Source organism: Bos javanicus, chromosome 5 (genome assembly GCF_032452875.1).
Source record: "Bos javanicus breed banteng chromosome 5, ARS-OSU_banteng_1.0, whole genome shotgun sequence".
NCBI classification, from domain to species: Eukaryota; Metazoa; Chordata; class Mammalia; order Artiodactyla; family Bovidae; genus Bos; species Bos javanicus.
In genome coordinates, this window is record NC_083872.1 from 68232829 (window position 1) to 68257038 (window position 24210).

At 36.8% G+C, this 24210-nt stretch overlaps 1 protein-coding gene across 3 annotated transcripts in view; it reads left to right on the forward strand.

Annotated features, from left to right (window-relative positions):
• The window catches only part of HCFC2 (host cell factor C2), a 57666-nt gene that overhangs the window by 5425 nt on the left and 28031 nt on the right, over window positions 1–24210 (forward strand). For all 3 annotated transcript variants that reach the window (XM_061417129.1, XM_061417131.1, XM_061417132.1), the window contains exons 4-9: window positions 8764–8972; window positions 9716–9800; window positions 11881–11987; window positions 12096–12284; window positions 18769–18936; window positions 19458–19510. In XM_061417129.1, the coding sequence (XP_061273113.1) occupies window positions 8764–8972; window positions 9716–9800; window positions 11881–11987; window positions 12096–12284; window positions 18769–18936; window positions 19458–19510 (811 nt within the window). The remainder of the gene's footprint in view (window positions 1–8763; window positions 8973–9715; window positions 9801–11880; window positions 11988–12095; window positions 12285–18768; window positions 18937–19457; window positions 19511–24210) is intronic.

Genomic DNA, 24210 nt, shown 5'->3' on the forward strand with positions numbered 1-24210 from the left:
TGAATCTCTGTGACCCCATGAACCACAGCAGGCCAGGCCTCCTTGTCCATCACCAACTCCCGGAGTTTACCCAAACTCATGTCCATCGAGTTGGTGATGCCATCCAACCATCTCATCTTCTGTTGTCCGCTTCTCCTCCTGCCTTCAATCTTTTCCAACATTGGGTCTTTTCAAATGAGTCAGCTCTTTGTATCAGGTGGCCAAAATATTGGAGTTTCAGCTTCAACATCATTCCTTCCAATGAACATGCAGGACTGATTTCCTTTAGGAAGGACTGGTTGGATCCCCTTGCAGTCCAAGGGACTCTCAAGAGTCTTCTCCAACACCACAGTTCAACAGCATCAATTCTCTGCACTCAGCTTTCTTTATACTCCAACTCTCACATCCATACATGACCACTGGAAAAACCATAGCCTTGACTAGACAGTCCTTTGTTGACAAAGTAATGTCTCTGCTTTTGAATATGCTGTCTAAGTTGGTCATAACTTTCCTTCTAAGGAGTAAGCGTCTTTTGATTTTATGGCTGCAGTCACCATCTGCAGTGATTTTGGAGCCCCCAAAAATAAAGTCAGCCACTGTTTCCCCATCTATTTGCCATGAAGTGATGGGACCAGATGCCATGATCTTCGTTTTCTGAATGTTGAGCTTTAAGCCAACTTTTTCACTCTCCTCTTTCACTTTCATCAAGAGGCTCTTTAGTTCTTCACTTTCTACCATAAGGGTGGTGTCATCTGCGTATCTGAGTTTTTGATATTTCTCCCGGCAATCTTGATTCCAGCTTGTGCTTCATCCAGCCCAGCGTTTCTCATGATGTACTCTGCATAGAAGTTAAATAAGTAGGGTGACAATATACAGCCTTGACGTACTCCTTTTCCTATTTGGAACCAGTCTGTTGTTCCATGTCCAGTTCCAACTGTTGCTTCCTGACCTGCGTACAGATTTCTCAAGAGGCAGGTCAGGTGGCCTGGTATGTCCATCGCTTGAAGAATTTTCCACAGTTTGTTGTGATCCACAGTCAAAGGCTTTGGCATAGTCAATAAAGCAGAAATAGATGCTTTTCTGGAACTCTGTTGCTTTTTCAATGATCCACCGGATGTTGGCAATTTGATCTCTGGTTCCTCTGCCTTTTCTAAAACCAGCTTGAACATCTGGAAGTTCACAGTTCATGTATTGTTGAAGCCTGGCTTGGAGAATTTTGAGCATTAATTTACTAGCATATGATATGAATGCAATTGTGCAGTAGTTTGAGCATTCTTTGGCATTGCCTTTCTTTGGAATTGGAATGAAAACTGATCTTTTTCAGTCCTGTGGCCACTGCTGAATTTTCCAAATTTGCTGACATATTGAGTGTAGCACTTTCACAGCATCATCTTTTAGGATTTGAAATAGCTCAACTGGAATTCCATCACCTCCACTAGCTTTGTTCGTAGTGATGCTTCCTAAGGCCCACTTGACCTCACATTCCAGGATGTCTGGCTCTAGGTGAGTGATCACACCTTTGTGATTATCTGGGTCATGAAGATCTTTTTTGTATAGTTCTTTTGTGTATTTTTGCCTCCTCTTCTTAATATCTTCTGCTTCTGTTAGGTCCATATGATTTCTGTTCTTTATTGAGCCCATCTTTGCATGAAATGTTCCCTTGGTATCTCTAATTTTCTTGAAGAGATCTCTCAGTTCAGTTCAGTTCAGTCACTCAATCGTGTCTGACTCTTTGCGACCCCATGAATCGCAGCACGCCAGGCCTCCCTGTCCATCACCAACTCCCAGAGTTCACTCAGACTCACGTCCATCGAGTCAGTCATGCCATCCAGCCATCTCATCATCTGTTGTCCCCTTTTCCTCCTGCCCCCAATCCCTCCCAGCATCAGAGTCTTTTCCAATGAGTCAACTCTTCACATGAGGTGGCCAAAGTACTGGAGTTTCAGCTTTAGCATCATTCCTTCCAAAAAAATCCCAGGGCTGATCTCCTTCAGAATGGACTGGTTGGATCTCCTTGCAGTCCAAGGGACTCTCAAGAGTCTTCTCCAACACCACAGTTCAAAAGCATCAATTCTTCAGCGCTCAGCCTTCTTCACAGTCCAACTCTCACATCCGTACATGACCACAGGAAAAACCATAGCCTTGACTAGACGAAACTTTGTTGGCAAAGTAATGTCTCTGCTTTTGAATATGCTATCTAGGTTGGTCATATCTTTCCTTCCAAGGAGTTAGCGTCTTTTAATTTCATGGCTGCAGTCGCCATCTCCAGTGATTTAGCATGTATCAAATGTTTTTTCCTTTTTATTGTTGAATAATACTCCATTGTACTGATATGTCAGATTTTATTTATCTGTCATCAGTTGATAGACATTTGGATTGTTTCCAATTCGGGGCTCATATAATAATGCTGTTATCATTTGCCTACAAGTCTTTCTATGGATATGTATTCATTGCTCTTGATTAGATACCTAGTAATAGAACTGATGAGGCATGTGGGAAATTTATATTTAACTTTTAAGCACTACTGGACTGTTTTCCAGTGACTACCATTTTACCTTCCCACCAGCAGTGTATAAGGGTTTCAAATTTTCCACATCCTTGCTAACATTTGTTATTGTCTGTCTTTTTGACTGTAGCCAACCTAGTGGGTATAAGGTCATGTCTTACGGTTTTGGTTTGCATTTCCCTATTGACCAATGATGTTGAGTTTCTTTTCATGAGCTTTTTAGCCATTTATATATCTTCTTTGGAGAAATTTCTGTTCAAATCTTTGTTCATTTTAAAATTAAATTGTTTGATATAGATGGCCAATAGGCACAAGAAAAGGTGCTAATTATTAGAGAAGTGCAAATCAGAATAACAATCAGGTACCCCCTCACACTGGTCAGAATGGCCATCATTAAAAAGTCTACAAATAACAAATGCTCGAGAGGGTATGGAGAAAAGGAAACTCTCCAACACTGTTGATGGGAATATGAATTGGTATAGCCACTATGGAAAACAGTATGGAAGTTTCTTAAAAAACTAAAAGTTGTCATATGATCCAACAATCCCACTCCTGGGCATTTTTCCAGAAAAAACTATAATTCAAAAAGATACATTGCACACCTGTGTTCATAGCAGCACAGTTCACAATACCCAAGGCATGGAAACAACCTAAATGTCCACAGACAGATGGATGGATAAAGAAGATGTGGTACATATATACAATGGAATACTGCTCGGCCATAAAAAAGAAGGCAATACTGCTATTTGCAATAACATGGATAGACCTAGAGATGATCATACTCAGTGAAGTAAGTCAAAAAGAGAAAGACAAATACCATATAATATCACTTATATGTGGAATCTAATATATGATACAAATAAACTTATTTATGAAACAGAAGTCGACTCACAGACATAGAGAACAGGCTTGTGGTTGCCATGGGGGAGGGATGGATTGAGAGTTTCAGGTTAGCAGGTGCAAACTGTCATACAGAGCTGGGTAAACAACAAGGTTCTGCTGTGTAGCACAGGGAACTATATTCAGTATCCTGTGATAAACCATCATAGAAAGGAATATAAAAAAATGTATATAGATATGTGTAACTGAGTCACTTTGCTGTACAACAGAAATTAATGTAACATTGTAAATCAACTATAGTTCAATAAAATAAATTTAAAAAATAAAATTTAGTTGCTTGTATTCTTATTATTGAGTTGTAAGACTTCTTTATATATTCTAGATACAAGTATTTTTTTACAAAATCAAATATATGATTTGCAAATATGGATTATGCTTTTAGCATCCTTTTTAAGAACTGTTTGTCTGTCTTCAAGGTCATAAAGATTTGTTCCTCTATTTTGTTCTAAAAGTTCTATAGTTTTATCCTTTACATTTATATCTGTGATTCTTTTTGAGGTAATTTTTATGCCTGAAGTTACTGAGTAAATTCATCCTTTTACATACGGCTATTCAATTTTCCCTTGTAAAGATCATTGTAAAGATTACCCTTTTCTCATTATATTGTTTTGGCATCTTTGTTGACTATCAATTGACCATAAATGTAAGAGTTTATTTGTAGACTTCTAATTCTGTTCCACTGATCTATATTTCTGGTCTTATGCCAGTACCACACTGTCTTAGTTACTGTAGCTTTGTAGTAAGTTTTGAAATAGGAAGATCTAAGTTCTCAAATTTTATTCGTTTTTCAAGAATGTTTTCGCTATTCTGAATCCTTTGCATTTCTGTGTAAATTTTAGGATCATCTTGCCAGTTTCCGCAAAAAGTTCTCCTAAGATTTTGATAGGGAATATATCAATATTTGGAGAGTTTATATCTTATTAGTATTGAGTCTTCTAGTCTATAAACATAGAATGTCTCTGCATTTATTTAGATCTTCTTTAGGTTGTTGGTCAGCAATGTTGTCAGATTTTCAGTGTAGTAATCTCGCTCTTATTTTGTTAAATTTATTTTTCATCTTTTATTCTTTTTGACATTGTGACTAGATTTGGCTTCTTAATTTCATTTTTGGATTGTTTATTGCTGCTGCTGCTGCTAAGTCGCTTCAGTTGTGTCTGACTCTGTGCGACCCCATAGACGGCAGCCCACCAGGCTCCCCTGTCCCTGGGATTCTCCAGGCAAGAACAAGGGAGTGGGTTGCCATTTCCTTCTCCAGTGTATGAAAGTGAAAAGTGAAAGTGAAGTCATTCAGTCGTGTCTGACCCCCATGGACTGCAGCCTACCAGGGCTCCTCCGTCCATGGGATTTGCCAGGCAAGAGTACTGGAGTGGGGTGCCATTGCCTTCATTGCTAGATTACAGTTTTTCTTTTTATTACTGTTTTTTATATGTTCTACATATCTATATGTTCTAAATAATACTTTCCAAGTCTTTTGTTTACTCCCCCCCTTTTAAGAGTTTTCCTTTTTCCTTTATCAAGTATGATGATACATATATTTTAATGTCTTTCTGGCTCTGTGTCTTGCTTATTAAGAAGACTTTCCTATCCCAAAACTATAAAAATGATTTTTCTATCATTTTTTCTAGTACATTCACAGTTTTGCTTTTTATGTTTAAAATGTTAATGCACTTGCAATATATTTTTGTAGCTTTTTACTTTTTCTTCTGAATGAATTTTCAGTTCTCCCACAACCATTTGTTAAATAAGCCAATCTTCTTCCACCTCCCCACTGTTTTGAAGTCCCATCTCTGTCATATCTTAATTCTCATAGAAATGGGTCTTTTTCTAGTCTCTCCACCCCAGGGGTTACGAAGTACTCTTTGTATGTAAAACTTGGCTTACTGCCTGTTTTTGCTAGTAAGTTTCATTGGAACACAGCCATTCCTGTTTATATACATGTTGTCTCTGGCTGCTTTCTTATTAAAAGAACAGAATAGAATTGAACTTACTATATATAAAGTCTAAAATATTTACTATCTAGCTCTTTATAGAAAAATATTATCAGCTTTTATTCTAAACTCTATATTCTGTTTCATTAATATACTTAATATTTACCTATCATTAAGTGATGTTTGCTATAAGCTTCCATTATTTGCCTTTGGTCAGATTAAGGAAGCTTTTTTTAAAAAAAAAATTACATATACATATATATATATGAAGTATGTTGTTGTTCAGTCACTGAATCGTGTCCAATTCTTTACTTGTTTATGAAATATCATGTCATGTGCCTTGTGCTCAGTTGTGTCCAACTCTTTGACCCCACGGACTGTAACCTGCCAGGCTCCTTTGTGGATGGGATTATGAAGGATAGTTGGATAATATTATATAAGTTTTAAGTGTACAATATAGTGATTCACAATTTTTTGAGGTTATACTCCATTTATAGTTGTTACAAAATATTGGCTATATTCTCTGTGTTGTACAATATATTCTTGTAGCTTATTTTATACCTAATAGTTTGTACCTCTTCATCCCCTCCCTCTATGCCTCCTCCCTTCCCTCTTGCCACTGGTAACCATTACTTTGTCCTTTATATCTGTGAGTCTGTTTCTTTCTTGTTATACTTAGTAGTTTGTTGTATTTTTTTAAGTTCCTGTATATAAGGAAGTTTTCTTAAATCTGTAGTTTGATAATTCATTTTTTTCTCTTTTTAACCAAAAGTGTATGTTGAGCATAATTTAAAAATTTTTTCAAATGGAAAATTTTGTTATTATCACTAATATCTAGTTTTATTACACTCAATTAAAAAAATATGGTCTGTGGAGTTTCTTCTTTTTAGTGATTATTTTTGTGGTCTATTTCACAGTCATTTTTTGTAACTATTCCATAGTTGTTCATAGGATCATGAGTTCTTGACTGTTCTTAAAAGGTTCTTTATTAAATCAGTGTCTTAAATTATTATTCAAAACTGTTTTATGCTGTAGATCTTGGTCATATCAGCTTCTGAATGAGATGTTAAAATCTCCCAGTATGATTGTGAATTTGTGTTTTGTTCCTTATATATATAATTTCAACCTGTGTATATTATTTTGTTACAAACTTACCTTTCGTAAATAGAACTAACAGTTAATTAGTATGAACTGTTTACAGCATACTGGCTGGCATTCATTCTGACCTGTTTAAATCTATGCCATATCAGTTGTTAAATAGTTTTATTATCATCCTTGCTATGCTTCCCTGGTGGCTCAGCTGGTAAAGAATCCACCTGCAATGTGGCAGACCTGGGTTTGATCCCTGGGTTGGGAATATCCCTAGGAGAAGGGAAAGGCTACCCACTTCAGTATTCTGGCCTGGAGAATTTCATGGACTGTATAGTCCTTGGAGTCGCAGAGTCGGATATATCTGAACGGCTTTCACTTTCACTTGTTGTTAATAACTTATAGTTGGATTGGGGTTCTTTTGATTCCTCTACACATTCCCTACCTTGAAGAGACTTTGTCTTATTATCAGGAAGTTTTTTCCTGCCCATGTAATTTTATGTCTTCTATAAACTCTGCTTGTTGTTGCTTCTCCATACCGCTTTGTCTACCTTTGTAGATTTGTAAAAGCTGTGATGAGGGTGAATATTTGTGTAAGTGTATTTATATAATTTTTATTTCCTGTTCTGTGAACTGCCTATTTATACCTTTTACCTATGTCTATTGTGTGATTGGTTATTTTCTTGATTTCTTGATTTTATGGGTCTTTATATTAAGAAAATTTAATCTCTTTTCTGTGATGTATACTAAATTGTTTTCAGGGTTTTTTTCTCTTGACACTGTTTATAGTTGTTTTTTCCCTATCCTATCTCTATAGATTATGCTTTTTTTCCCATCTTCCTTTTTCTTGATTTATTGTTTTTTTTCTGATTCATTCTTTCCTTCTAATGATTTGAAAATTACACATGCTATTTCTGTGCTTCCTTTTGTTGCTTGGAAATTATCACACACATTTAAACCAAAGATACGTTTTCATCTTTGGAAATAGATTATCTTTATCTGTAGCCTTTTTTTGCTTACTCCCTTTTTTCTGTTTTGTAGCATTGTGAATCTTATTCCAAATGACAATAATGTTAAGAAATTAATTTTTTGATTAGTCTTCCTCAGTGATTATTTAGACCTCACAACCACAGTTATCAACATCAATTTAAATTTAATTATAAATTACTAGTTTATTTGTACAACCATTTCTTTTATTCAGTGTATTCTTTCTTGTATTTCTTTTTATTTTTCATGAATGATCTAGAATCATTTTTTCGCAAAACAAATTATATGGCTAAACTTTGAAGTTTTATATGTTCTGAAATGTTTAATTTTGCCTTCATACTTGAGTAATAATTTGATTACTCAATTTATTGAGAAATAGATTCCTATGAAAATCATTTTGCAGAAAACATAGGAAACATCCATGTCACAGATGAGAAGTCTGATGCCAATTTCTAGGATAAAAAAGCTATGTAGGACATTGCTATGACATTATAGAGTGAAAATTTATAAAGAAAAAAAAGTTGCAAAGCAACATTTGTAGCATACCTTGCTTGTACGTATGTAGCTATCCATAGAGAGAGAGATCTTAAAGGGTATTTACTAATTATTGTCAGTAGTGATTGTTCTGGTTATCTAGTACCATATAATAAATTGCCCCAAAAGTTAGTGATGGAAAATAGCAACCATTGTATTGTGTCCATGGATTCTGTCCTTTGAAAATTCATACGGGAGACATCAGTGATGGCTAGGCCCTCAGATGGGAAGGCTTGAATGGTCACTCCCATGTCTGATGCCTCAGCTGGGATGGCTGAAGGATGGACTCAACTAGGACTGTCATCCTGTGTGCCTGCGTGTGTCCTGTTCAGATGGTGGTTTTCTGACAGTTGAACTTTCATGGAGGTTCAGGATTCCGAATGCAAGTGTTCAGTGGTGAAGCTGCATTGGCCTTCTGTGACTCAGCCCCAGAAGTCACATAGTGTCATTTCACTATACTCTATTAATTAAAGCAGTTGCAACCTACCCAGCACCAAGGGGAGTGGACATAAACCCTGCTTGCTGTAGGGAAGAAGGTCAGGGAATTTGAGGCTATGTTTTAAAACCATCATGGTATTGTCATGGACACGAGTGTTGGCTGTATGGTGACAGGTTTTTTTAATCTCTTCTGTTCACTGTTGATCCCCACAAGAGTGCCTGGTACACAGTAATGTTTGATAAATAGCATTGAATGAATGAGTTATGGGGTTTCTGCTCTCCTAATATTTTTCTGTACTGTATGACTTTTTCACAGTAAGCATATATTTTATAAATAGAAATAAAAAGCAAATAAAAGATATATATTATATTAATGTTTTAATTTCTTTCATTATATCCTAGATATTTAAATGACTTCTATGAGTTGGAGCTACAGCATGGTTCTGGTGTTGTGGGTTGGAGCATTCCAGTGACTAAAGGGATTGTGCCTTCTCCAAGAGAATCCCACACAGCTGTTATATATTGCAAAAGAGATTCTGGAAGTCCTAAAATGTATGTTTTTGGTGGAATGTGTGGTGCTCGCCTGGATGATCTATGGCAACTTGACTTAGGTGAGCTTAAGTTGATTCAGGCTTAGAAATTCATTATGATTGATAAAGGCAAATATAAAAATTGCCTTGGAAAATATTTTTATTACACTATTGAGTTGTACTTAGATTTAATATGAATGATTGCTGATGAGTCAAGTTGAACAAATGAATGTTTGATTTATGATAGTGACACTCCTGGGCTCCCTATAAGTAGAATCACCATATGTTCTGGTTTGCCTTTAATGGTCCTGTTTTATGCTTATTGTCCCATGTAATTATCAGTAGTACCTCCTTTCACTCTGTAAAGTGTCCCAGTTGAGGATGATTGAATTTCTGTGGTTACCCTGTCTATAGTAAACTTGGCATTAGTAATGGTACAGCTGGTCGATAAAAAAAAACCCTTGCATAGCTATTTTAAGGTACTGTAGGAATGAATATTTGGAAGATGCATGTGCTGTCACTTCTGAGTGTCTTCTGCACAATGTGCTCTTACTTAAAATGTTAAAAACTTTAATCTAGTCTTAATTCAAAATTGTTTGCACCCTAAATACACCTCTCCATTGCAAATACTAACATTCAAGTATAAATAGATTGCTGTGATTGACAATTTGTGTCAGTTGGAAATGTTTAAGATGAAATTCAAATAATGGTTTTGAAACATTTTAGCTTCATTTTGGTAGGTCCCTTTTTTAAAAAATTTCTGGAAGTTGAGGTAATTCTCTATTATTAGATTAAGTTGCTAATATACTTGTTTTTATTTTTAGAAACTATGTCATGGTCAAAACCAGAAACTAAAGGGACAGTGCCACTTCCACGAAGCCTTCATACAGCCAGTGTTATAGGAAATAAGTATGGTGTTATTTTGTATTTTGGTCTTTTTTTCTTTTTAACAAACTTAAGAAAGATATGTACAAAGAAGAGTGATGCTGCTAGTTTCTTGAAGATGATTTGATAATGCTTGCTTGCACTAACTGAAACCAAAATAATATGTGCACAGGAGCTAAAGTAGCATGCATTTTCTTGTCACACTCTTTCTTCTGCTTCTTTGTATTCCTTACCTCATGCACAGAGTAGGTATTACATAAGGGTAAGGCAGGGTGATGTCAAACTTATCCGTCCTCCATCAATAGATTTGACACATGTAACTCATTGTTTCTTCTTACACATTTTTGGTAGTGCTTGATTCATACTCAGGTGTATATTTAGCTTCTGTGTTTAATGATTATACTTTGGATGGCATTATGGATAGAAGGTGAACTCTGTAACCAGATTACCTGAATTCAGGTCTCAGCTTGGATACTTGTACTGTCTGTTCAGGGGCAAAGAAACTTAATCTGTCTGTACTTCAGATTACTCGAGTATCAGTCAGTTCAGTTCAGTCTCTCAGTCATGTCCGACTCTTTGTGACCCCATGGACTGCAGCACACCAGGCCTCCCTGTCCATCACCAACTCCCAGAGTTTACTCAAACTCATGTCCATTGAGTCAGTAATGCCATCCAACCATCTCATCCTCTGTCATCCCCTTCTCATCCCGCCTTCAATCTTACCCAGCATCAGGGTCTTTTCAAATAAGTCAGCTCTTCACATCAGGTGGCCAAAGTATTGGAATTTAAGCTTCAGCATCAGTCCTTCCAATGAATATTCAAGACCAATTTCTTTTAGGATGGACTGGTTGGATCTCCTTGCAGTCCAAGGGACTCTCAAGAGTCTTCTCCAACACCACAGTTCAAAGCATCAATTCTTTGGTGCTCAGCTTTCTTTATAGTCCAACTCTCACATCCATACATGACCACTGGAAAAATCATAGCCTTGACTAGACAGACCTTTGTTGGCAAAGTAATGTCTCTGCTTTTGAATATGCTAAGTTGGTGATAACTTTCCTTCCAAGGAGTGAGCATCTTCTAATTTCATGGCTGCAGTCACCATCTGCAGTGATTTTGGAGCCCCAAAAATAAAGTCAGCCACTGTTTCCACTGTTTCCCCATCTATTTGCCATGAAGTGATGGGACCAGATGCCATGATCTTTGTTTTATGAATGTTGAGCTTTAAACCAATTCAAGTATAAAATGGGGATAACAGTAAAACCTCCTTCACAAGGCTCCCATGAGGACTGAATGAATCAGTACATGCAAAATGCTTCCAACAGTGCCAGGTACATAAAGAGCACTCCTTCAAGGTTAACTGTCATCAACAAGTTCCCTTTTTTATGCAACACTGAGCCAGGATTAGGAATATTGTTTCAAGTAGAATTTAAGTAAATACTTATCTCTGTAGAGACTTTATCTTAAAGGTAATCTTTTAGGAGACAACAGTTATAATTTAGAACCTCATTAGTTCTTCTCAAAAATAACCATAAGCAAAATCTAATAAGATATTCATTTTTTTAAACAGCAGAATTCTTTTATAAAATGTGGTTTTCTACTGGAACTATAATATAGAAAACAGATTTTAAAAAACAGAGCTTCTCTGGTTGGCGTGAGGCTACATGGCCTAATCTCTGCCTGATGAGCCTTACCTTTTCAGTAACCACTGGGTATGTCTCAAGAACCTTTAGGGCTCTGAGGAACATAGTTTAATGTTTTTTGTTTGATGATATCAGTGACCAAAGTTATATGAAACTGAATTCTCTTTGGTTACTATACACATCAATTCTAAATTTGACTTTCAATGTCCTGCTTCTGGCTGAGGTACCCCTTAGTATATTGCATACAATATTGATTTTTAAATGTGTTATAATTGAAATATTTCCTACTTTAAATAACTGGCCAGAGAGCAATTATTTTGATTCTGTATGGCTTCATAAAATTATAAACTCTAGAATGAAGACCACTTTATTCATTATCGTATTTGCATTTCCTTGACAGTGATAAGTGATAAGTGATTTTAAAAAGAAAACCAGCTCCTTTATGTTTTCCTTTTGTTGTTCAGGATGTACATCTTTGGTGGATGGGTTCCACATAAGGGGGAGAATATTGAGACTTCACCTCATGATTGTGAATGGAGGTGTACCAGTTCATTTTCTTACCTGAATCTTGGTGAGTCTTTTAAGAATTATTTACTAAAATAAAATTTATTAATAAAATAATTTTTATTATTTTGTCATTTAAGAGAAGTTGATCAGTAATGGATATTTCTATGTTTAGATACAGCAGAATGGACAACCCTAGTATCAGATTCTCAGGAAGATAAAAAAAATTCAAGACCAAGACCAAGAGCTGGACACTGTGCTGTTGCAATTGGCACTCGATTATATTTTTGGAGTGGAAGAGATGGCTACAAAAAAGCACTGAATAGTCAAGTTTGCTGCAAGGATCTTTGGTATCTTGATACTGGTAGGTAAGAGTATTTAACAAACAAAGTTTTTCCTTAGATAAATAATCAAGTAATGTCTATCTTTTGAGCTCGCTATCATGTCACTACCTCTCTTTTTCATAATTAAAAATGAATGGAAGAAATGATATATATAGATATTTTCCATTTTAGAGGAGTTTCTTAATTTCCCTTTCCTTGAGTTTAGAGTGAATTTAGTGACTGCCATCTGAAGAGTAGAGTATGGAAAGAGAAAACTAGTAGCTTTGCAGTGTAGAAACCTGGTAAGCATTACCTTAAGTAATCAAGGTCAGTATCACCAGTGATAAGTTGTGTTGGTATCAGTTAGTCCCTGCCTCCCATATCATGTGATAAGAAGATACTTCACCTCTGTGGTACTTTTCCCCAAAATGCATAATACCGTTCTAAATATGAGAACATATCAGACAAATCCAAACTGAGGGACATTCTAGATGTTTTACAGGATATGTGAACAATATTGTTCAAAAGTTTAAAGTGATAAAAAACAAGGAAAGACTTAAGAAATAGTCACAGATTAGAGGAGACTAAGGAGATATGATGATTAAATATAAGGTGATATCCTGGAACAAAAACCATTTATTGAAAAAGTGGTAAAACCTGAATAGTCTGTAGTTTGGTTAATAAATAGTGTTGTTTAGTTGTTCAGTTGTGTCCAGCTCTTTTGCAACCGCATGGACTGTGTAGCCTGCCAGGTTCCTCTGTCCATGGGATTTCCCAGGCAAGAATACTGGAGTGGGATGCCATTTCCTTCTCCAGGGGATCTTCCTGACCCAGGGATTGAACCTGTGTCTTCTGCATTGGCATGTAGATTCACCACTGAACCACAAGGGAAGCCTTGATAAATACTGTTATTCCAGAGTTCATTTCTTAGTTTTAACAAGTGTATTAGCATTAGGAAATAATGAGTAAAAGGTATATGGGAACTCTGCAATTCTTCTATAAATCTAAAATTATTCCAAAATAAAAAGTTTTTTTAAGAAGTATTATAATAAAAAACAATTTTTAGTATAGAACTCACATCCATTTTTCCATAAATATTTATTGATTTATTGGTTGACAGCTGTGAATAGGAACTGTTCTAAATGCTGAGAATAAATCAGTGAATAAGACTGATAACATCTGTCCTCTCAAAGAACTTATATTCTATAAGAGAGTGTGAGGATAGAAGGTTGATGGGCAGTTATCAGACAAATAAACAAATTTAGTTTTGGGTAAGTATATGAAGACAGTAAAATAGAACAATAAGATAGTATTGGGAGGTACTAGGAATGGGGTGAAGTGGGGTGGCTACTGGAGAATGGATAGTCAGGAAAGGGTGAACTGGCATTTGAGATGTAATCCAAATGAAGAGGGCATGACAACCCATTCCAGTATTCTTGCCTGGAGAATCCCATGGACAGAGGAGCCTGGCGGTCTACAGTCTATAGGGTTGCAAAGAGTCAGACATGACTGAAGCGATTTAGCACAGCACAGCACCAAATGATGAGAGAGTGCTATCCATGTAAAAAATGGGGAGGGGACACTACAGGAAGAATGAAAAGCAAGTATGAGGGCCCTGAGATGGGAATACCTGGCATGTTTGGCACTAGATCTGAGCTGAGTAAAAGAGTGTAGGCATGGAGATTAGAGTGATGACCACAGGGCAGATCATGTAGGACCTGGAACATCATGATCAAGATTGCATTGTTTTTAAAATACAATGGTAGAGGGATTTATTAGTTTGGAGGAGAGATGTGTCATAATCTGATGTGTATTTTGGAATTGTCAGTGAACTTGTGTGGAAAATAAATTGTAGGGGGCAAAAGTAGACACAGAGAGACAAAAAGAGGCTTTTGCAGTCGTCAAAGAAATCTTCGACTCTAGAGGTGGAGAGAGTGGAGAAGTTTGAAATGTATTTTACACTTCTTGTTAACAGAACTGACTGATGAGTTGGTGTGGCAGTTGACAGAAAGAGAAAAAAACGATGACGTTTTTACCTTGAATAATGTGGCATTATTTCCATTTACTGAGATGGGAAAGATTGTGGAGAAAACAGGCTTGTGGAGAAAATGAAAAGTTCCATTTAAACCTTGCTAAGTTTGAAATAAGGAGATCAGTTAAGCAGTTGAGGGAATAAAGAAATCTGGAAGGCAGTAGAGAAATCAGATCTGGAGACATAATATGTGTTGTTTTATGAGAAAAGCAGTTATAAAACATACCTATGATTCCAGTTTTTCTTTTAAGTGTATAAACAGGAAAATCTGTAAGGGTATACTGTGTATCAAAGTGATAATAGCTAAGAGGTGAGAGTATACATTTTTTAAAAAGGTTTTCTCTCTTATCTGTATTTTCTGCAGTAGCATGTGTTGCTTTTATAATGTAGAAAGTTTAATTTTAAAATTAAGATTTAAAATTTTTTCAAGATACTTGAAAAAGTAATAAATGGAACAATTAAGTTAGAGGCTAAATGCTTTCTATGCAAAAAGTAGAAAAATGAACATATTAGGTTAGGAGTTAGGGAAAAAATACAGAAAATTGAACTTATGATTCATCTTTGAAGTTGGGAATTATGAGCTGATGTCTAAGGATAAGATTCTAATCAGTCTCTGAGATTAAAAGAAAAATGTGCACATATAAATTTTTTCCAGTAGCAACTATGTTACTCTAACAAGATTATCTAAGAGATCTGAGACTTTTAAAAGATTAAAAATCACTGTCTCTGAATGGCCAGTTTTTCATAAACCTTTCCATAAAAGGCTATAGACAGGAATATCTGTCTAAAAGTAATCATGGCCACTATCATGAAGATAAAATTTAGATTTTGCTTTTTCTCTTGCTAACTTGGCATCAGTTTGGGTAGGGGAGGGATATAAAGATTCTTCATCTTGCCTTTTTTTTAAACTTTTAGTTAAGTTTTGTGCACTTGAGAACATATAAAGATTAGTATACTTCCATAAGGTGTTTTAAAAAATGAAAAACAGCAGTCTTTTGCTCCCACTTTCCTCCCATCTTACTTGTTTCACAAGCATGTGCTTTCAGGTTTGTTAAACAGTTCCTATGGTATTTACCTTCATAGCTCCATATGACATGAATATATTACTCTTTTTTCAGTTTAGTCATAATATGCTCATTTTTCAAACTGTGGAAGTCATGGAAGTCAAGGATTTCTCACTTCTTCCCACCACTCCTTACCTCTCTCCTATGCACCTTTTCTAACCCCTACTCTCTCAGTCTGACTGATTATGATCACACCATCATTTTGTTAGATGAGAGTTCAGTGTTTTACATTCAGTTCAGTTCAGTTGCTCAGTCATGTCTGACTCTTTGAGACCCCATGAACTGCAGCATGCCAGGCCTCCCTGTCCATCACCAACTCCCAGAGTCCACCCAAACGCATGTCCATTGAGTTGATGATGCCATCCAACCATCTCATCCTCTGTCGTCCCCTTTTCCTTCTGCCCTCAATCTTTCCCAGCATCAGGGTCTTTTCAAATGAGTCAGCTCTTCCCATCAGGTGGCCAAGGTATTGGAGTTTCAGCTTCAACATCAGTCCTTCCAATGAACACCCAGGACTGATCTCCTTTAGGATGGACTGGTTGGACCTCCTTGCAGTCCAAGGGATTCTCAGTAACCTTCTCCAACACAACAGTTCAAAAGCATCAATTCTTGGGCGCTCAGCTCTCTTTATAGTCCAACTCTCACATACATACATGACCACTGGAAAAACCATAGCCTTGACTAGATGGACCTTTAACCATATAAACATATTAACAGGTAAGCTATGTAGAATACCTAGAGAGGTGATTATCTCTCTTGTACAACTTCTTCATTTGCTTTGGATTAGTAATGGTCACCTTGTTTTAGATTTGTATATATTTACCACTAATTCAGTCTATGCTCTCTTGTTTAAATCTTCTCTCATTATGGTTAGATGCATCAGATATTCTATCAGATTTCCTCACCTTGAAGAAATTTCTCCTCCTCCAATCTGGGATGTAAAGGGTATATTGGAACTCTGCCTTCTACAGATTAAACACACCTATCCTCTTAGAGTTTCCCTTCGTCATCTTCCTGAGGATGTCTTTGGCTTATCACCTGTGCTGGATTCCCTGCTTCCTGGATCTCTTATTTTCCCCTTTCTTAGTTTACTTCCTCATTTTTTGTAGAACACATCCCAGGAAAAGGGTGCATAGGTGATATATTTATTTTGAGATTTTGCATTGTTTGAAAATACATTCAGTATTCCTTCCCACCACATTGGCAATTTGAGTGGAAATAGAGTTGTATATTGGAAGTCATCATCCTTCAGAATTTTGGAAGCTGGGGAAAATATTTTTCGAAAGGTGTTATATTGTATTCAAACTTCTTGTGTTTTTGTTGAGAAGTCTAAACCACTTCTGATTTTTGGCCCTTTTAAATGTGAACTTCCCCCTCATGCTTAATAGCTTTTAGGATTTTTTCCTTGTCACTACTGTTCTTAAATTTTATGATATGTGTTGTGTGTCTTGTTGTGTGTCTTTTTTTAATTCCTTGTGTTGAGTACTCAGTGAGTCCATTCAGTCTGGAAGCTCATGTTCTTCAGTTGTAGAAATTTTCTTGATTTATTTCACTGATTTACACCCTGCTGTTTTCTCTATTTTTCTTCATGTAACTTCTGTTATGTGGGTGGTGTATCTTCTGGACTTGTCTATTTGTCTGCTTTTTCTTAGGTATGGGTTGCCTTACTTTGAGACACATAAATAAACTGAGTTGTGAATAGGATCATGGAGGAATTTACATGGGAGTAGTTGAAGGAACTTGGCTTAATTATCCTGTAAAATAGGGTCATAAGACTTTTTTTGGTAAAGACCCAGAGGGTAGATAAATTTTAAGTTTTGTGTGCCATATGATCTCTGTTATCGAAGTCACTCAGTCATGTCCGACTCTTTGTGACCCCGTGGACTGTAGCCCACCAAGCTCCTCCGTCCATGGGATTCTCCAGGCAAGAATACTGGACTGGGTTGCCATTTCCTTCTCCAGGGCATCCTCCCGACCCAGGGATTGAACCCAGGTCTCCCACATTGCAGGCAGATGCTTTAACCTCTGAGCCACCAGGGAAGCCCCCATGATCTCTATTACAACTACTCAACTCTACCGGTGTAGCATAAAAGGAGTCATGTTGTTGTTTAGTTGTTTAATCCTGTCTGACTCTTTTGCAACCCTGTGGACTGTAGCCCTCCAGTCTCCTTTGTCCGTGGGATTTCCCAGGCAAGAATACTGGAGTGGACTGTCATTTCCTTCTCCAGGGGATCTTCCCTACCCAGGGATAGAGATCTTCCCTACTCTTTCCCTTCCCTTCCCTTCAAACCCACAGGGAAGCCCAAAAACTGGACTCAGACAATGCATAAACGAATGAACATAGGTGTATTTCAGTAAAACTTTATTTACAAAAGTAGGCATAAACTGGATCTGGCCCATGAGCCATAGTTTGTTTTTGCTGACCCCTATTCTAAAAGATACAAAGAGATAGATATTAGACTTGTTATATAAAGATTATAACTTACAGATTTCGGCTCAGTGAACTGAAACTGTTAGGCGTTCAGTCGTGTCCAACTCTCTTTGTGACTGCATGAACTGTGACCCACCAGGCTTCTCTGTCCATGGAATTCTCCAGGCAAGAATACTGGAGTGGGTTGCCATTTCCTTCCCCAGGGGATCTTCCCAACCCAGGAATCAAACCTGAGTCTTCCGCTGCAGGCAGATTCTTTGCCCTTTGAGCCACCAAGGAATTTCAACTGACTAGAAGAATAGATTTTCCTTATGTAACTGTCTAGAGATGGAATATACTGCTCTGGGATTTGTGAGTTCCCTAATTTGGTAGGTAAGCAAAAAGAAAACTGGGATATTGTAGAAGTAATTTTAGGTACTTTTTTCCAGTTCTAAGAGTCCATGATTGTAACTTGTTTTAGAAATGTTGGTAATATTTTATGCCAAAATAATTACCTGTTTTGAGTAGTACAAGTTTTGATAAGAAGGTATTAACTTCAAAGAAGTTATGTTTTTCCAAAATATCAGCTCTAAATCATATTTGCTAACATTAACAGTATTTCTAACATGTATTCTCTTGGCTTAAAATTGGCTCATAAAATTAAAAGCTCCTGAAGAAGGTAAAATATTTATAGCTGTAACTGTCAAGTACTTGGTTTTCCCCCCTCTTCTAGGATTAATTTTTTTTTTTTAATTTGGTGACTCAGCTTAGACCTGGATTATTTTGTTTATAGTTTTATTTGCATAAGTAATTAGATAAATACATTGAATCAGAACTCTAAATTATTTTCATTTGACCTGCTATAGCTTTTCTTATCTGAGTAAATTTTTTCCCTCTTAGTGAACAGATGAAATATTCATTGCTTTTATTGTTTTCAGAATTCCAGGTCTGTACAAACTATATAGAGAAACTGTTGATACATTTGAAACTTAAATACTTAATCCAGTTTTGTTCTTTAGAGAAACCACCGGCACCATCACAAGTACAACTGATCAAAGCCACTACCAATTCTTTTCATGTCAAATGGGATGAAGTGCCTACAGTCGAGGGCTATCTTTTGCAGTTGAATACAGACTTGCCATACCAAGCTGTATCATCAGATCCTTCAGCATCACCAAATATGCAAGGTAGTATAATTTTCACACTTAGAGCATGTATGCTCATATGCTTTATGAAAAAAAGATAACTATAGAAAAGCTTGTGATTAGATCTGGTTTAAGAAATGTTATGCTATGATGTTTCCTACCTGGTAAATCAACTATGTTTCAACTCTGAAACTTGGCTGTATTACCATCATGATATAGTAGAACACATACATATGTAGGGTAGAATGTTTTTTTGTAGTTCATTTCGATGTGCTTTCTTAATTTAACATGATACTTGTTTAATTAGTTTTTGTAAATATTTCAGCTTTCAAAAATATTTTTAACTAACAGGCATTTGGAAAGTAAAAGCAAATTTAATTTTACATGTTCTTCCAAAAAGGATTTAAATCAACTATTAAGCAGACTATTAAGAAAACAGATTAACTTTGATAGTTACTACTTTTTAAACCTTTAATATGTAACTTTTAAAAATATTTGATTGTAACATATTTTCTTGGAAGTTTATTTATAGCATATCAGTCTGAACTTTCCTATTCCTACAGGAGTCAGGATGGACCCTCACAGACAAGGCAGTAATAGCATCATTCCTAACAGTGTAAGTTGAAAAAATGTATAATGGTAAATGAATGTTTATGGTTATAGTGCCAGTTTTTATTAATATTTTATATTACCTTAGGATAGGGAGTCTCAACCATGGCTATACATCACATTCACCTCTGAGATGAAAAACAAACACAGGTTCCCATGCCTTTCCCCAGATCCAGTGAAACAGAATCTTTAAGATGATGAACAGGTAACTGTTTTTAAGGAAAGCTCTGCATATCATTGTGACAGTAGCCTGAATTAAGAACCCTTGGCTGGGAGATTGAAGTCTCATTGCACATAGTATCAGAGGCTAATATACACATAAGCATACACACCATATATATTTTAAAAAATAAATTTAGGTGGTACTACAAGGTTTATAATAAAAAGCAACAGTCCCCTACTCTGTTCCTATTTGCTCTTGATCCTGCCTCTCTAGAAACTACTACTTTCAAATATTTTATCTTTCTTCTATATCTACCTTTATGCGTATAAATAAAATCCTTGTGCTGCCACTTCCTGACTTTCTAGTTTTAGATCAATTGTCTTCAATAATGGAAGATGAAGATTTTTTTTGTCTCTTAAAATATTGCTGTTTCCTCCCCTTTCTCTTCACATGCACTTATAATATTTTTAGTTGAATCATTATGTGATATTTACATTGTGATGATGACATACTCAGAGCTGAGCCCTGTAATGTGCTATGAACATTGTTCCTTTTTCATGTAATTTTTTGTTTTTCTTGGCATTGTTAACTGCCTTACTCTTTCATTTGCTTGATTTTCTTCTTGCCTATCATTAATTCATACTCTGATTTTCCAATAAAATAATAAAACTCAAAATATTTGAACATATAGTTTCTTTTTTCTTTCTTTACCACCCCTTTGCCCCCATAACCATCCCTACAGAAACCTCTGTCTTGATGCTCTAGTTTGTACTAATTCTTCTCTAAGTCTGCTACTCAGCTGTAATCTTAAAACTTCCATTTGTTTCTTTTTTAAAAAACAAATTTTATTTATTTTTAAATTTTTGGCTGTGCTAGGTCTTCTTTGCTGCATGTAGCCTTTCTCTAGTTGTGGCTAGTAAGGGCTGCTCTCCAGTTGTGGTGCATGGGCTCTTTTTCCTCTCCCCTTTTTTCTTATTTTTTAATTGGAGGAAAATTTCTTTACAATGTGTTGGTTTCTGCTGTACAACAGTGTGAATTAATCATAAAGAATTTGCCTGCCAATATAGGGGACATGGGTTCAATCCCTGGTCTGGGAAGATTCCACACGCTGCAGGGCAATTAAGCCTGTGCACCACAGCTACCAAAGCCTGCGCTCCCCAGAGCCAGTGCTCCTCAACAAGAGAAGCCACAGCAGTAGCTGTGGCACACAGGCTTAGTTACTCCACAGCATGTGGAATCTGCCCAGACCAGAGACTGAATCCATGTCCCCTGCAGACAACTTCTTAACCACTGGGCCACCAGGGAAGTCCCCGTTTGTTTTTTATTATAAGCTTCTTTTATCTCTTTTCTGTGTTGGAGCCTATGTTTCTTGATCTCACGTCATTCTCTTTTTTTGATATTCTCCAATAGTTTCCTGAGAAAGGGAGTATGAAAGGTAAACTTTTTAAGATCTTCCATATCTGAAAATGCCTCTTCTCTGTTAACATTTGGTTGGTAGTTTGGCTGTGTTATAGAATTCTATATTGGAAATGTTTTCCTGAGAAACTGAAAGGCATTTTTCTACTGTCTTGTAGCATTCAGTGATGCTGTTAAGAAGTCGGATGCCACTTGGATTCCTGATCATTTACATGAGACCTAATTGTTTCATTTTAATCCCCAGTTCTCAGAAATTTCAACAAGGATGTACCTTACAGTGTATGTCTTTGCTTTATTCACTGTGCTGTCCCTTCAGTGGCCTGTGTCATTTTGGGAACTTAGGGCTTTCATTACTGATTATTTCTTCTTTCCACATTCTCTTTTTTTTGTTACTCCTGTTATTGAATGATGGTACTCCTGAACTAATCCTCTGATTTAACTTTTTATTTTCTATCTTTTCTTCTGTCTGGTCTGCTTTCTGAAAAGTTTCTTCATTTGTATTATAAATCTCTTATTCAATTTTTAAATATATTCAGCCACATAGTTACTCTCTAAAAGCCTGATCCTACTCTTTCTTTCTTTTATGGCATTTTATTTTTGCTTCAAAAATATAATATCTCTCTTATCTCTTCAAGAATTATGCTTCTTTAAAAAAAAAGTTGAGTTATATTCTGCTCTCAGCATTATTTCTTTTTTTCAAGTTCCCTTTAAAAAAAGTTGGTCTTGGACTTCCATATTAGAGCCTGTCAACAAATGTCTGGTGATGCTTAGTATCCTTTCATGTTTAAAGTGAGGCATTAAAAAGGAGCTTGGAGGCTGTCTTAGTCCATTTGGTCTGCTCTAGCAAAATACCATAGCCTAGATGGCTTATAAACAAGAGAAATTTATTTCCTGCATTTCTGGAGTCTGGAAGTCCAAGATCAGGGCACCTGTATGGTCGAGTTCTGGTAAGGAACCTCTGCAGGGTTGCACACTGCTAACTTATCATTGTATCCTCACATGGTGGAAGGAACAACTGATCTTTCTTGGCCACTTTTATAAGGGCACTAGTCACAGCCCAAAGGTGCTGCTTTCTGATACCATTACCTTGGGGGTTAGATTCAACATATAATTGCAGGGGACACAAATATTCAGACCATAGTGGCTCTATGCATATGGGCATGTTTGGTTAGTAGACCTTAAGGAGGGTTTCTGAGTGAGAATCCACAAATACTAGTATCTTTTCTCTTGGACCATTGGGTTTCCTCTGAGACTTCTCCAGCCTCTTGCTTACGGGTTTTAAGCCTGGAGCTTAATGCAGGGTAAGCGGTATGTCTCTGTTCAGTGTACAGACTTAATCCCCATTTTCAGTAGGTTGCCTGTTCTCCAGCCTCACCAGAGAGATACTGTACCACAGTCCAGAGCCTCCCATTTCAATCTTTGTGCCTACCTTCCTTCTTCAGTTAGAATGGAGGTGTGGAATTTGTTTGCCTTTGTATACTGGAAGAGCAGAGCTGGGGCTACAACCACTTTTTTTTTTAAGTTTTAAATTTAATTTTTAATTGAAGGATAATTGCTTTATAGAATTGTGTTGGTTTCTCCCAAACATCAGCGTGAATCAGCCATAGGTATACATATGTCACCTCCCTCTTGAATCTCCTTCCCACCTCCCTCCCCATACAACCACTGTTTATATAGTCTTCCATACAATGGTCCTCTGGTGTTTATTTCCACTCTGTACTTCAGCCTCCAAAGAACCTGATGCCTCCAATTTCCAAGCCTTTCTGGGCTCTTTAGCAAAAATGGTTCACCTGTCCATGACTTTCCATCTACAGGCTCTTAGCTTCAGCCTTTTCTGCTTTATAAAGTCATGCCTCATTTTTTGCACTTCACTCTCAGATAGTATGACATGGGGAGTTCATAGTGAAATAAACTTGAGGTCAAATTCTTGCTTTGCTGCTTGCTGGCTACTTGATCATGGGTATGTTATCTAACATCTCTGAGTCTCATTATTTTCCATCTATAAGCTAGGGTGATATTATCCAATTTATAGAATTCTTGTGAAAATTAAGTGAGATTCAGACTTTATAATATGTATCATGGAGCCTATCAAGTAGTATAATGGTCCCTAATGGTTGTGCATATCATCATCATCATTTATTAACACTAGCATAATCACCATGAATTAGAATGGAGGTAGAGTGTGTATTGGGCTTCCCTGGTAGCTCAGCTGATAAAGAATCTGCCTGCAAAGCAGGAGACCCTGGTTCAATATGTGAGTTGGGAAGATCCCCTGGAGAAAGGAATGGCTACTCACTCCAGTATTCTGCCTGGAGAAGCCCCATGGCCAGAGGGGCCTGGCGGGCTACAGTCCATGCGGTTGCAAAGAGTCACACATGACTGAACGACTGAGCCCAGCACAGAGGGCATATTATGAACAAGTATCCTTTGAGCCATGAGAAATTATAATTGACTATAGTTCTAATTGACATTAAAGATGGAGACAGAAAAGTAACAAAAAACAGATAACTAAGAAGAGGCAGGAAATATTGGGGTATTTGAATGAAGCCAGATCACTTTTATGGTTCAGCAGACCTAAAGTTATTGCTATATAATAACTGATATTTACATTGGTGATTTGAATTACCAAAAGGTTTAAATGTGTTTATTATAGTATCTTTAAGAAAATAAACAGGTGATTAGGAAGATTGCTATCTAAAATGTTTAATGGTGAAGAATATTGATATATGTATGTATTAAATCTTGATGCCTGTATGGAAAACTCAGTCATACAAAATAATTCGTATGCTTGAAGGTTTCATGTAACAGATTTTTCTTTTAGGATTCAAAAGATCTTTAGTAAGGGCTTCCCAGGTGGTGCTGCTGCTGCTGCTGCTAAGTCACTTCAGTCGTGTCCGACTCTGTGTGACCCCATAGACGGCAGCCCACCAGGCTCCCCTGTCCCTGGGATTCTCCAGGCAAGAACACTGGAGTGGGTTGCCATTTCCTTATCCACTCAGGTGGTGCTATAGTTGTGAAGAATCTTCTTGCCAGTGCAGGAGACATAAGAGACACTGATCCCCAGGTGGGGAAGATCCCCTGGAGGAGGGCATGGCAACCCACTCCAGTATTCTTGCCTGGAGAATCCC